We start from the raw sequence: 12,542 nt of genomic DNA, 5'->3' as shown, positions 1-12,542 counted from the left end.
TACGGTGAAGACTGTCAGAAAGCCAAGCTCTCTCATATAGTCTGACAAAAACTCCGTATCTGGAACTTATGAGTGATAAGATGAGAGAGGCTGACATTTGATTCCCAGTTCAAGGAATGATCGGCAACGATTACCCCAGCCACTCCAAAGATCGCAACAATGAAAAAGCATCTGGCGGTCATCTACAAGGTTCGTACCTGAAATCATATGATAAACTCGTTATCCGTCATCACCGGCACTGGTGCCTGCAGCCTGGGGGCTATGCTTGGCAGTTATAGAGGGCTCGGGCCTATGACGTTTCCCCTTGTGGCTAGTTTATTCAACCAAGATGGACCAGAGATACACATATGTATGGTTGATTTATGGTGTTAATAAAGCAGATAAGTGCTCATAGTCGGTGATAACTACTGATTATGGATTGTGCATGCATTGTTAACATAAAGTAGTAGAGAAACATGTACTTCAACCCGGGAGACAGCCGGAGCTCCGGTAACTCCACATTAAGGCCTCTGATCCTGGAGATAAAGAACTCCAACTTTGGAGAATTGACCACTTAGCTTAGCTGTAAGAATTATGGCACGGGGATCATACCTTCCGAATTGATCCTAGCGATCTGCAGAATGACTATAGCTATATAAGACCATGCCCCAGCCGAGCGGGGTTATTTGATCGCGAATTTAGCATTCCTCGCAAAGCTGAGATTGTCCATTTCCACGAATTTGAAAGAAAAAACATCCAGATTTTGGTAAAATGGGTGCTTTCTCCAAAGCGACATTAGCATTGGCGCTGGCGCACTATGCCACAGCCCAATTTGTGCCTGCGCCGACGGACTTGATCACGAAAAAGGGCTATGCAGGTATTGATGTCCGGTACAAGGAGGTGCCAGCCGGTATTTGTGAACAGGATCCCGATGTGAAGAGTTACTCTGGTTATGCTGATGTAGGAGAGAATGAACATATTTTCTGGTGAGCGTGAACCCTTTCCAAGATTCCCTGATGGGCCCAATGCTGGGGCTATCACTAGGTAGCACTTGCAGGGAGTGATCGGCATCATCACCATTGCCCCCAACGGCACGAGGCTTGAACTTTATCTCTTTGAGGAGACTGCATATATGCGCTCTAGGTCAAAACTTCGAGTACCAAATTGAACATATTTTTCTTGGGCATTTTTTGCAAGTTTCTCGCTGACAGAATTAATGTAAATAGGTGGTTTTTTGAGAGTAGAAATAGTGATCCTGAAAAAGTAAGCCGTCGGATCCTTTGGACGCTTAAATTGAGATGAAACAGAACTTAACACTAACATGATCAGGCTCCACTTACCGTCTGGATCAATGGTGGACCTGGATCATCTTCAATGATTGGATTGTTTCAAGAACTAGGCCCTTGCGGAGTGGACTATGATGGCAATGTATACAATAATCCGCACTCTTGGAGCAACGTCAGCAATATGGTAAATACCCAAAATAATGTAAGATTTGGGTATTCAAAGCTCACCTCGCGCTAGATTTTCATCGATCAACCAACAACCACTGGTTTTTCCTATACAATTCCTGTTCCAGGGTACACCGATGATAATGGGTATATCATTCAGCTGCCCGACAACACATGCCCTGATTACGCTGAAGCATATGGAACATGCGGTACTTATTCCAAGGCGGATATCAAGCTAGTCCCCAATTCAACAGAGGGTGCTGCGCCAAATATGTGGAAGACATTGCAAGGTTTCATGGGAGCGTTCCCGCAGTACTCGCAAAATGGCTTCAATTTCGCAACTGAGAGTTATGGAGGCCACTATGGACCAGTCTTTACTAGTAAGATCCTAAAAGTTGTGCAAAAACAAGGAGACACATTGCTAACATTTGAACAATGCATAGCCTATATCCTTGAACAAAATGCGAAAAAGGTCCCGGGAACAGTTCAAATCGACCTTCAAAACGTCCTTATCGGAAATGGCTGGTTTGATCCCCTGATCCAATACCAGGCCTATTACAATTTCTCCGTGTGGCCGGGAAATACATACGACTTCGACCCATATAATGATTCTATCAAGGCAGAGTGGTATAACAACCTCTATGGAGAAGGCAACTGTGTTGATCAGACCCTTGAATGCTATGCCACCGGACGAGATGACATTTGCTCCACGGCAGATGATTTCTGCGCTTATGAGGTTGAATTGATGTACGACACTTATGCCGGTCGTGACGAATACGATTTCCGTGAGCTCGAGTCTGACCCGTTCCCATACGTCTTCTACGTGGACTACCTCAACTCTCCTAAGGTTCAGGCTGCTATTGGTGCTTACCAGAATTTCTCGGAGTCCTCTGAAACTATCGGCAATAGCTTCGGCAGTACTGGTGATGATGATCGCAAGTCTGGCACAATAGGCGATGTGAAGCACTTGCTGGAGTCTGGTGTTCAAGTGGTAATGTATTTTGGAGATGCGTAAGGATTCCAAGTCTTATTTCGGAAATGAAACAAAATGAGCTAATCTCGATATTTACCTAGTGATTACAACTGCAACTGGCTGGGTGGACAAGTCGTTGCGAAAGAAATAAATGCTCCTGGATTTGAGCAAGCGGGTTTCGTTAACCTCACTACCTCAGATGGAATTGTCCATGGCCAAGTCCGACAGAGTGACTTGTACACCTTCATTCGGATCTACGAGTCCGGTCATGAAGTTCCGTTCTACCAGCCCCTGGCTGCGCTTTCATTCTTTGAGAGAGCCATCTCTAGGAAAGACATCGCGACCGGTAAACAGAGTGTCACTCAATACGGGGGCTATCACACGGTGGGAACACCGACGAGTGACTTCCGTGAGGGTAACAGTACCATTGTCTTCGTGAATCTCCCTGCCAATGCCACATACAACACCACTCTCAATGGACCAAATACTCCCTATTAGGTCGGGTAGGTCCGATGAGAGAGGATTATGGAAGCAAGAGCTTGAAGTCACATCGGGAGTTGATCATGTATAGCATCAACAATCTGAAGCAATTTTGAGACTAACACACGTCGGAACCATACATACTTTGCATATCCAATTAATATCCGATGAGTGACTCTTTGGAAGGTAATGTGTAAAAATTCTTATTTTTAAATGGGATCACCGAGGACATAATGCGTAGGGTTTATCAAAACAGTCATCCCACGTAGTCAAACCCGAAGTCCAAAATTCTTCCAAGATTTCCTTCGCAGCGAGTGGTCGATACGAAGCACTGAAATGGCTCAGTTCCGAAAGCCTCGTTCGCACGTATTCACGCATATTTCCACCAGCATGAACGGCCTGGACACCTAGCACAACGAAATACCACGTCAAAGATCTTCGGCTCCGCGGTGATCTCATCGCTTGGTCGAGATGCGTCTTCACTAGTCCGGCAAGTGTACTGCGACTATTTCTTAAAGATGGCGTATCAGGTAAAATGGAGACACTCTGCAAGGAAATTATGCAGTATAAGGCTATCGCAGCCTGATTTAATCGTGCAAGGAGAGTCCACTCCTCTATTCCCCAGTGTCTATTAGAAGCCCACACTTCTGGTCCGAACATGTGGATCCGAGTTAGTGTTTGATATGCCTCGGATGTGAGAGTGCTCATTAGAGTCAACTCCTGCGTAGCTCTTGATCGTAGATGGTTGATGTTAACCACTTCACGGAACAATTCTGGAGGAAAGGAGGCGAATGCTCCGTTTCGCTCGCCGTATTCCTCGACGACAAATTCAAAATCATCAATATTCATTTTTGAGATCATCATATCTGATGCTGGGGATGTTGAGTCAGACAGGACTGTGGTACTGTCATAACTGTTAGACGAATGAACGAATTCTCTTTTGAGGGAATACTCACTGTGCGAACGTAGGGAGAATTGATTCGGCTCCTGGTGCTTTTGCTACACCTCGAGCTCCACCACGCAGTGCCATGAGTTGCTGAAGACCTTTTAGATGGAATCGCCAGTGTGGTGTAGAACCTTGATGTGCCTAAAGAGAAGGTGAATTCGTCAGCTTTGATGCTCAAGCGGACCATATTATTTCCAAGTTATAGGTTGAGATGTGCTCACTTCAAGTAGCAGTAAATTAAGAGTTCCAGCAATAACAGTATTGCTTGTACGAAGATGTTCCACAGTCATGGCTTCTAACAAAGATCGAATCACGACCCCGCGAAAGTGGAGAAATTCATGATTCAGAGCATCAATATCGAGGTCGATGCCTCGTAAACGGTTTGATCTATGCATGAGGACCATACATACAAACCCATAACGAAGATAATCAGGACGCTCAGCCGTGAGTGCAAATGTTTGTGGGGAAATGGGATAGACATTGATATTATGGCCTAATCCGAGTAAACTTGAGATCTCGGGATAGATACAAGTGTTGTCTGGACAGCAGATTAGATTTGCATCCATGGGTGGAAAAAGAGTCGATAATATTGGATGAATTTTTACTGTCTCATACTTACAGTATTCTACCGCTTCACCCAATGCAGCGGCATCTGTGCGAATTTGAAAAGTGGGCGAAGCCACGTAAGGAGTGATATCCCGTGTGGCTGGTGAGCAGATAGAAGGTGATTTTGAAGCAGCTTTTGATGATCCCCCCGGAGATTTATCCTTCTTCGCTGTATCATTTTTATTGTTGGATCTTCGTGTTCTTGAACTGATCCTTCCTGGTGCAAGCCATTTTAATCTCCGTTGAGCTGTTTCTCCATATCCAGAGCAAGTCACCCCTTTTGATTTACACCGCTTGCATTCAGGACGCGTACGGTCGCATGTCACAGAGCGTTTTCGACACTCCCAGCATGGAGTACTTTCTTCGTCTAAGACCATTATTATGATATTGTCTTGGAGATCTCCACACTTTTTTCAGCTGGAAGAAGGCGACGATAATTTAACAATTCAGTTAAAATTGGTTTCGTCCGAGCGGTCGGACGGAATAACAGCCATGGCCCCCACTGCTACAGGGCTGAGGGCTGTGCTGCGCCTCCTGAACAATTGGCAGTGGGGCACCTGAACATTTATAAGCTGACCTATACTCTATATGATGTGATTCATTGCCTGGTCAAGCTTAGTTCACTGTTTAGCTCATCGGCCTAACCCGGTGAATGCTCCGATGCGCTGTCATCACTGTCAATGCCTAATGGGTCAATGCGACGCCGTATAACGCTGATCCGATCATGACGGAGGTTAAAGATTCGCCAGGCATGGATGACGTACTGAGAAGAGATTCGGATGAGATTATATCCCCAGATTCTGTTCATATTCATTTAGTGATATCAGAGAGAACATTTGGAAATTGAATCAGGATCACCAAATAGGACCCACCTGGTTCTATTTCAAGTTATTGTACTAGTGCATTCAAGCTGTTGCTAAAAGAAAGATGAATCGATCGACCTTGAATTCAAGTTCACAATGAAATCACAACGCCTTCAAAAGAATACTCCGTAAATGATTCCATGATATAACTCTGAGGCCTCGGCTAAACGACATCACTGGTTTCCTCAGGTCTGGTGTCATATGTCTTTGGGAACATAAAGTTCCACATGCCAAGACTGATAAGATTCAGTATCAAGCGTATTAGTGACTGTGCGGCAGCAGGCTTCTCGGTGCGTGGGATTCCAGTCTCGAGTCCATCGAGTCCAATCCATGTCTCAGTCGAGCGGGGCAAAAAGCGACCAAAAGCGACCAGGATTGAATAGATTCCATAAAAGCGAGTTGGCAAGCATGGTAGCTCCCTCAAAGACCCAGAAGCCCCATTCATAACGCTCCAGGGCAGAGTCTTGATTTTCCTCCTCAATGTTCGTTAAGTCGATAGTTGTTTGGCCAGCATGTTCTACTAAACGGTAGATGCAGCGGATGAAAATAAGCGCCATGCTACCAAAAAAATGAAGAAGAGTTTTGGGACAGCCTGCTTTTTAATGTTGTTCTTCACGCACCGGTACCAGAAAATGTCTGTAATCACGAAAAAGCTGAGGATCACGCAAATTTGAATCGATAGGGAGGTCAGGACTAAGATCCTTCCTGCATTTTGTTCATTACCTGTTGCGTTTGAGCTGAATGCGACACCCAACCCGTTGAAAATCTCGACCAGCGACATGAGAGAACCAAAGATGACGAAGACTTTGTTGGGTGCGATTGGCGTGCAGTAAGGAATATAGAAGAAGACTCGGCTTAAGACGTGATAATTGGATAATTCTAGGAGTGGTCGGTGAAGAATAATTAGTTATTGCAGGATTTCCCAGAAGATAGGTTTGTTACTTACGGAGGAACATAGATGAATACTTGACTCATAGTGAATGTCAATAGTGGGGTTTGAGAGTCTGAGGCATCTTCGTTGTAGATGTAATGGCTCCAGGCGCCGTATGCACGCAAAGCATAACCAGCGACATATAACAAGGCACAGAATGCCTGTAGCCCAGTCAACTCCTAGGCATCAAAGCGACTAGGCAGAGTGTAAGTCCAAGCGTTATCTTTGATATAGTATAGCCTGGATATGCATAGACTCACTGGGACTGATACACATGGCCGATAAATGAAATGGCGAATACAACAGCGAAAACAATGGGTGCGATCTTATTCGGGGCATAGATGTAAAGACTTCCAAGAACTTTTGAAGTTAGACCTGAATCGAGAAAATATAGCGTTGTTCAAATTTCTGGGAGACTCACTCGCTTCTCCATTTTCCATATTGAAGTATAGCTCGCGATTATATGAAGAAAATCAGCCAAAGCTGCCTTCAACTTTCTTGTTGAGATTGTCAAGGAGATTTTGAATTGTGATAAAACAAGAAAATCAAAAATAAGAATGTTGTTAGTGGCACAAAATTCCAGCAGAAACCCATGGTCAACTTATATCTGGATTCAAGAAGGCCCCGAGAGAGAGGAAGTCAAGGTTGTTGCTTCAGATAACATAGTTCCGCAAAGTTGCGCAATGTCGTCGATCCTCATGATTGCGCAAATGTTTCTGTGCAATCTATACGCTTGAAACCACCGAGAGACTTTCCAGGATGTTAAGGTTATTCATTAGTTTTCTCACTGGATATTCTGGTCTTTTTATCCCCAAGGGCCCCCAAGGCCCCAAAAGGGTACCTCACGTGGAGTTGTGATGCAGAAAACCCGAGGCGGGAATGAGGAAACACACAGCCTCAAATAACAATGAGATGAGATTGGATCAAACATTCGGATGAAGAGAAAATAGATTTTGACTAAGGGAATGAGCACCCAGCAGAAACTTCGACCACGTCTCTTTCGCTTTCTCATATTGTGAACGATCCAGTGGTAGGAACCCCTTTTGCGATGTCGCTACAACCACACCTCGAGGTTCCTGAATGCGAGGTTCATGAAAGCGACCGATCATATTGACAGTGGAATTTCCAGATTTGCCAGCATGGTGTGAATACGGCAAACATGAAGCGCGGGGCGCTTATTGGGGTCCAGGTGATCTTATAGCTCCATCCTAATACCGGAATGTACAACAGGTACCAACTTGAATCTGAAGGCACTGCTGACAACGATGGGGTTTAAATATGCAAAATCTGTCAGCTCAGGCTACCCCTTGAAACTCGACTTCAAACCGATGAACGATCAGAATCGTGCCAGTGAGAATTGATTCTCAAGCTTGATTGGCGCCCGAACGAGATATTTGCGTTTTCAACAACATCAACATATCCCAAGTCTCCGGGGAACTTGAAGAAGCTCCGAGTCCCCCTGAGCTGATAGCCGAGGTCCTTGAGACATCTACCATACTTCAAATCTGGATACGATCCCTTATCGCGGGGTTGGGGTAATAAGGTTGACCAATATACACTCCACAACTCCCGACCGTCGGAGTTGCGGTACTTCGACCATTTTTGTTACCCTATAAGAATTCATTTGAAGGTGGCGTTGCTCTCAAAGCTTGATGGAACTAAGACTTTGAGCCATTAACAGCGCCACTAGTCAGCTTTGGTTTCAGGCTAACACTTGCTTACTAGCTGAATGCGGGTGATAGCGCGGGATGAAAGGAGATTGGACCCTTGAAGGAGGGCGCTTAGACCCTTTGGCATTTCCACGACCAACTAGAAGTGCCCCAAATTGCTTAAGCTTTGTCAACCCTTATCTATGTCTCATGACCGATTCGAGGACGCTAGTCATCAAACCAATCTCCAATTGGTACCATTGGATGTCTAATTCGCGTAAAACTGCCGGCTGATAAGGTGAATGCAACATCAAAGTCTTTAGCGGCATCGGGAAACCCCCCAATGCACCAACTGCAGTGCCACTTGAATTTGTTTAAAAGGTGGATGGGGCCCTAGAGGCTGAGCGCCCGTGGACGATCTTTACCATAATTCACAGTTCATTTCGGGCGCGACAGAAAGATGGAACCTTCGATCGCCGAGACGACATCCGAGAAGGTGCCAATTGAATCTGCAGACAAGGATTCGAACATCTCTACAGAGAGTCAGCATGTTGTGACAAAGGAGGTAGACGAGAAGGGTAAAGATACTTCAATCCTCAAGCCTGGGGATGAAGTGGTCGTGAGACAAATGCCGTTGTGAGCACGGCCGATGATCTTGTCACCCATATTATTCGTGTCGAGGATGACCCTTCTGTCAGTCCATGGACGATTCGAATGGTCTTTCTAGGTAAACTCCGAAAATAAAATATTCGTATTGGCGAATATAGTTTCTGATTGCAACGGTTTTAGGTGCTGGATTATCCATTTTCGGCGGTGTTCTCCAGGAAATCTTCTACTTCAAACCCCAAACTATCTACGTCTCTCAAGTCTTTTTGACTGTCATCGCTTACGTTCTCGGAGAGGGCCTCGCCTGGGCAATTCCTCGCAAGGGACGAATTGGAAACCTGCTGAATCCAGGTCCCTTCAATGCCAAGGAACATGCAGCTGTGGCCCTCATGGCATCAGCGGCATCCCAATCGGCCTTAGCCACAGAGGCCCTGGCCGCACAACAGCTATTCTATGGTGGATACCCGAGTCATGCAGCTGGTGTCTTTATCACTTTGTCATCCCAGCTCATTGGTTACGGAATTGCCGGATTGCTTCGGGATGTGATTGTCCGACCTACTAAAATGCTGTGGCCTATGACCCTTCCCATTAGTAGTTTGTTGGAATCATTACACCGGGACAAGCTGGAGTCAAAAGCGCGGCTTAAGATATTCTACATCGTTTTCACCGCTCTTTTCTTCTGGACCATTGTTCCTGAGGTGAGTTATTCCAAGCTTTCTGGTTGTATTACATTTGGGTTCATTCTGACCGTTTTAAGTGGATTTTCCCGGTACTGGAAGGTGTTTCAATCTTTTGTCTCGCTAATCAGTCCAGCCTTGTCTTTACCAACCTCTTTGGTGGTGCATCTGGAAATGAAGGACTGGGATTCTGTATGTTTCTTCACAATACTCGGACACACCTCAATGGGACAGAGATGCTAACAGCGAAATTAACAGTGTCTTTCTGCTTCGATTGGAATTATGTTGCCTCCCTCGGATCGCCATTATGGTACCCGCTATACGCACTGACAAACACATTCATCGGATATGTAAGTCTACCATTGATAGATAGAGACTTGTGACAGCGCTCTTACAAATGCCTTCTTCCAGCTCGGCTGCATCATTCTATTTCTGGGTGTCTACTATGCGAATATTTTCAACTCCCAGAATTTCCCCTTCCTCTCACAGCTGTTATTCTACGGTGACTCGAACTCTACCTACTTCCACACCTACAACCAAACTGCAATTCTAAATCCCGATTTCACCGTTAATGAGACCCTGTTGAAAGAGCAAGGAATTCCTTGGCTTACCGGAAGCTACCTTTGCTACTTGATCACATCCAACATGGGCCTGACTGCGACTTTTACTCATATGCTACTATGGAACTTCGATGACATCAAGCCTGGATGGGCTTGGGCTACTCCGTCTGCTCTCAAGAAGTGGTTCGAGGTGGAAACTTACAAATTCTGGGCAAATCAGGAGACCCCTGAACAGCGCTTAGAGCGAAAGTTGAACGATGAGTCGTTGGATCCTCACTACAGACTGATGCTTCGCAACTTATACGATGAGTGTCCTCAATGGTGGTGGGGAGCCGTGTTACTCGGCAGTTTCATTGCCGGCATCGCTTGTCTTTACTCTATCAAGTCTACACTGCCGTGGTGGGGTTTCATTGTCGCCAATATCCTCACTGTCGTTTTTATGCTTTTCTTTGGGGCTCAATATGGTCTTACAGGATTTCAGTTTAATGTGAGAATTCGATCAAAGAATCTCCATAAGTACACCTATTGACTGCTTTACCTACAGATTCAACCCATTGCACAGATGCTTGCTGGATACATGTTTCCCGGAAAGCCCCTTGCGAGTCAGTGTTACAAGTGCCCATATCATGTCCTGTGCCCGCTAATCAGTGTCATTTTACAGATCTTTACTTCACTTGCTATACCTACAACTCTCTTCAGATGGGGCAAGTCTTGGCTAAGGATCTTCGACTCGCTCAAAACGTTCACTTGTCCCCACGAAGCACATTCTTCGTCCAGGTTGTCGGTTGTGTGGTTGGAGCTCTATTCAACTACGTTATGATGTTGACGTGAGTACTAGAAGATTATATTCGTCTTCTCTTCTAACCTTCCTATCATCTAGGATTGTCCGATCTCAAGCCGATGTTCTCATTTCAATTGATGGTACAAACATCTGGAGTGGCCAGAACGTTCAGATAAGTACTCTCCCACTATAGTGTGCGCGCTTAGTACTGACATCTCTATACCAGTTCAATACTCTCGCCATTGCCTGGAGCATAGCCAAGGACATGTTTTCCATCGGTGCCCGCTACCAGTGGGTCACGATATCCTACCTTATTGGCTTCTTCGTCCCATTCCCATTCTGGATAGCGAATAAGTTCTACCCTCACCGCGCCTTCTCCTACATTAACCTGTCCATTATTCTTTGGTACATGGGCTGGTTGTTCGTGGGTATCAATGCCTCGATCCTGATGTACTTCATTCTGGGCTTCGGCGCACAATGGTGGCTTCGAAAGTACCACCCACATCTCTTCAACAAGTACAACTATATCGTCAGTGCTGCCTTGGACGGCGGTACCCAAGTTTGTGTCTTTATTTTGACATTTGCGGTTTTCGGTGGAAGTGGTACTGCGCAGTCCTTCCCGTGAGTTATACTTCTTTCAGTGTGTGTGTGCTATGCTAACCAATCTATAGGACATGGGCTGGAAACCCGAGTGCGAGCCATAACCTTGACTATTGTATGGTCAACCCGGCTGTTAGTGTATAATCATACTATCTTGTAATCTGGCCCAGTGGGACATCCTCATTAGGATGTCTGTAGCTGTCTATATGTTTTCTCGAACACTGTTCTTTGCTGTATATGAACGCCTGAAGCCGCTCATTTCTTCTACCTGTGAATTATTATTTGAACTTAATGAGATCAAATGAATTTTGAACATAAACTGTGGGGGGTATTGTCACATCGAATGAAAGGTCAAAGCTCGTACATCAACGATTTCAAGGCATCAAGTTTTAAGTCGTAGGTATCATGAAATCCACCTTCACTTAGAGCTTGAAAGTGGGAATAAATTTATCCGAGTCCTTCTCCTGCTGGCTGAAGGACTCTGGGAATGCGGCAATTCCACCAATAATCCCAATGGCCATAAAGCATAGAGAGATGATAGACCAAATAACACCCCAGCATTGAGAAGATCCTCCATATTTCTTGGCGAAGACACTGGCATCGGAACTGTTGACTTTGCGAAGGATAAGGTCGTCACACTGTGATGATCTATTAGTCAAGTTCCGCCGAGAATAAACAAAAGCATAAAAGGACTTACAATATCCCACACGCTGTAAAGAGAAGACATAACGCCAATAAAAAGCTACAAGGTTATGTTAGTACAAAAAAAAACTATCTGACACCGTCTCAGAAGAGTTCAGAACTTACCACGAACCACCTCAAGGCCTCAGCATGTGCAATGAACCAGCATGCCACAAGCAGGCCGATCGCAATGAAAATGGTCATGATAGTCAACCAATCCTTACGCGCCCACCACATGGTCAACAGGAAACAGACTCCCAAGACAAAACTAGCAACTTTGCTAGCCACGATATCAAAACCAGCAAAGATCAGGAGAGCGCCAATAATAGATGAGCCTAGGTACCCAGCTGGCAAGGTAATAGCGGACATTCCTCCACGCATATGCGTAACTCCGCCCTCATGAGGATCAAGTGAGATTGACTCGACTCTTCCGCCAGTGCAGCAGGCTGTGATCGCATGACCGAATTCGTGAAACGCAATAACCAACATCTATTTTATTAGCTTAATTCGACTTCCAAGATTCGTTTGGATATGGCTTAGTATTTACCTTGAAGGGCCAGAGTGAGTAACGAAGATATGGTACGTTCCATAGGATAGCGATAACAACCACATAGACTGCCATAATCCCCAGCGTAACGGACTGTGTATGATTCACGCTTAGACTGCGTTGGGCAAGGTGCGGGGCCATGTGGGCCGCCCGATCCTCCAGGGCTGCGTACACAGCGGGCATGTTGACAAGAAGGATGTATGTAGTTGATG

General features: G+C 45.4%; 5 protein-coding genes across 5 annotated transcripts; 2 read left to right on the top strand and 3 right to left on the bottom strand.

Annotated features, from left to right (window-relative positions):
- Nucleotides 1–750: 750 nt before the first annotated feature.
- Nucleotides 751–2,901, top strand: N7483_004237 (Peptidase S10 serine carboxypeptidase; the record flags this gene model as incomplete). The annotated part of the gene is made up of 6 exons (XM_057087674.1): nucleotides 751–965; nucleotides 1,206–1,242; nucleotides 1,309–1,449; nucleotides 1,504–1,810; nucleotides 1,874–2,441; nucleotides 2,505–2,901. 6 exons carry the CDS (start codon nucleotides 751–753, stop codon nucleotides 2,899–2,901), a joined length of 1,665 nt encoding a protein of 554 aa, XP_056947503.1.
- Nucleotides 2,902–3,102: 201 nt separating this feature from the next.
- On the bottom strand, nucleotides 3,103–4,224 carry N7483_004236 (C6 zinc finger domain-containing protein; the record flags this gene model as incomplete). The annotated part of the gene is made up of 3 exons (XM_057087673.1): nucleotides 3,103–3,787; nucleotides 3,840–3,970; nucleotides 4,051–4,224. 3 exons carry the CDS (start codon nucleotides 4,222–4,224, stop codon nucleotides 3,103–3,105), a joined length of 990 nt encoding a protein of 329 aa, XP_056947502.1.
- Nucleotides 4,225–5,633: 1,409 nt separating this feature from the next.
- On the bottom strand, nucleotides 5,634–6,273 carry N7483_004235 (uncharacterized protein; the record flags this gene model as incomplete). The annotated part of the gene is made up of 3 exons (XM_057087672.1): nucleotides 5,634–5,856; nucleotides 5,919–6,152; nucleotides 6,245–6,273. 3 exons carry the CDS (start codon nucleotides 6,271–6,273, stop codon nucleotides 5,634–5,636), a joined length of 486 nt encoding a protein of 161 aa, XP_056947501.1.
- A 2,065-nt stretch (nucleotides 6,274–8,338) lies between these two features.
- Nucleotides 8,339–11,246, top strand: N7483_004234 (OPT family oligopeptide transporter; the record flags this gene model as incomplete). The annotated part of the gene is made up of 11 exons (XM_057087671.1): nucleotides 8,339–8,497; nucleotides 8,560–8,605; nucleotides 8,668–9,182; nucleotides 9,242–9,353; nucleotides 9,420–9,511; nucleotides 9,573–10,208; nucleotides 10,266–10,323; nucleotides 10,383–10,548; nucleotides 10,602–10,668; nucleotides 10,729–11,123; nucleotides 11,174–11,246. 11 exons carry the CDS (start codon nucleotides 8,339–8,341, stop codon nucleotides 11,244–11,246), a joined length of 2,319 nt encoding a protein of 772 aa, XP_056947500.1.
- Nucleotides 11,247–11,524: 278 nt separating this feature from the next.
- On the bottom strand, nucleotides 11,525–12,513 carry N7483_004233 (M50 family metallopeptidase; the record flags this gene model as incomplete). Its single annotated transcript, XM_057087670.1, has 4 exons — nucleotides 11,525–11,740; nucleotides 11,800–11,844; nucleotides 11,910–12,272; nucleotides 12,331–12,513. The coding sequence occupies 4 exons, from the start codon at nucleotides 12,511–12,513 to the stop codon at nucleotides 11,525–11,527; spliced, it is 807 nt and encodes a 268-aa protein (XP_056947499.1).
- Nucleotides 12,514–12,542: the final 29 nt, after the last annotated feature.

Source organism: Penicillium malachiteum, assembly GCF_028827825.1.
Source record: "Penicillium malachiteum strain IBT 17515 chromosome Unknown utg000002l:1.0-8849297.0:1.0-8852440.0, whole genome shotgun sequence".
In the NCBI taxonomy this organism is placed as follows: domain Eukaryota; kingdom Fungi; phylum Ascomycota; class Eurotiomycetes; order Eurotiales; family Aspergillaceae; genus Penicillium; species Penicillium malachiteum.
Note: the sequence above shows the minus strand (reverse complement) of the source record. Positions and strands in the feature narration are given on the sequence as shown.